General features: G+C 35.5%; 1 protein-coding gene across 1 annotated transcript; it reads left to right on the forward strand.

Annotated features, from left to right (window-relative positions):
• The first annotated feature begins 607 nt into the window (after window positions 1–607).
• LOC139426834 (uncharacterized) lies at window positions 608–1,342 on the forward strand. The gene has a single exon (XM_071186934.1). The coding sequence runs from the start codon at window positions 608–610 to the stop codon at window positions 1,340–1,342; it is 735 nt and encodes a 244-aa protein (XP_071043035.1).
• Window positions 1,343–1,557: the final 215 nt, after the last annotated feature.

Consider the following 1,557-nt stretch of genomic DNA (forward strand, 5'->3'; position numbering starts at 1 on the left):
TATAATGCAGATCAAAATTTCTGTACAGGATTGCTTGTAATACTTTAAGGAAGAATTCTATTTAATTCTTGTATAAAGTTAAATAACGAACATTTTATTATCCATTTTGTTCAAAATATTGTGTATTTTTTTTGCAATATATATATGTTCCATACATGTACTTCAGCCAGCGGCGCCCTCTATGGGTTGCTGTTTCAACTCTCTCTTGCCACCAAGTTTTCCTCGCTCTTTCTGAGAGGAGATAGGCTGAGAGAAGGAGGTGTTTTTAAGATGTAACCTGCTATGATTTTCCCGCTAATAAATTAATGTTCAACCGTCCACTTCTTTCTCTTTATCCCTTTCTACCCTCTTAGACATGGGGGGTCAACCCAGTCATCGTAGAACCTGATGCTTGAAATTAAAAGCAGAAGTCGCCCAAACAAAAAGGCGCAATAACTCTACTTCATAAGTCGGCCAATAATCCCGCCGCATACTTCAAAAAATCTTCGAACAATTTTATCTACGCAGGCCAATTCTACCGCCTGAAATGAAAAGCCAATTTTCCGCTTTGAAAACAACGAACTATTGCTGAAAAACATTCACCTTCAAAAGGCCAATCCCACCGCCTATGATATATTTCCAGATCCAAATATCTTCAACAGCGAAAAAACAACAACTCAAGAGGCCAATTTCCCCGCCTAATTGCATGAAGAAATATCTTCAACAACTACGTTCTACAACAAAAGCCAATACTACCGCCTGTATGAACTGTGAAGACGAACAAATTGATCATGTCACAATCACCACAGGTCAACCTCGTGGTAATGGACAGGTGGAAAAATTTTATGCTACGATAATCTTAGTCATCACCAAGTTATCCCTTGACAACCCCAGCAAATGGTTCAAGCATGTACCAACAGTCCAACCATTAATCAACAGCACTGTTTCTTCAACAACAAAGTTTACACCCTTCGAGCTCTTAACAGGAGTTAAGATGAGAAATAAAGAAGACCTGCACATCAAGAAAATTCTCGAGGAAGAGCACATACATATTTTACTTGAAAATCAACAACAAATGCGAAAAGAAGCAAAAAGCAATATACTTGAGATGCAAGAAAAAACCAAGCACAATTATAATACTAAACGAAAGACAGCAACGAAGTATAAGTTCCACGACAGAGTTGCCATCAAACGAACACAATTTGGGACAGGTTTGAAACTTCGACCAAAATTTTTCGGTCCATACACAGTGACAAAAATTAGACCCAACAATAGATATGATGTTCACAAGATCGGTATAGGAGAAGAACCAACTGTCACATTCACTTCAGCAGACTTAATGAAACTAAGGGAAGATCCATAAACTTTTTCCTTTTTTCATATGAACTTTTCAATTGTGCAAGAACAGACTTACGATTTTTTTTAAAATTTATTATTTTTATTCTGGATTTCATTGCATATATCAAATATTAATTGAACATATTTAACTGAACATTAATAACAAATTTCTATTTTAATGATCGAAATATTCATATTAATCGTATTTTTCAGAAGTGAGATAAAAAAAAATTCAACTAT

This window comes from Parasteatoda tepidariorum, chromosome 10, assembly GCF_043381705.1.
Source record: "Parasteatoda tepidariorum isolate YZ-2023 chromosome 10, CAS_Ptep_4.0, whole genome shotgun sequence".
NCBI classification, from domain to species: Eukaryota; Metazoa; Arthropoda; class Arachnida; order Araneae; family Theridiidae; genus Parasteatoda; species Parasteatoda tepidariorum.

Coding starts and splice junctions, on each gene's coding strand:
- LOC139426834 (XM_071186934.1), top strand. CDS start 608: ATGATATATTTCCAGATCCAAATATCTTCAACAGCGAAAAAACAACAA.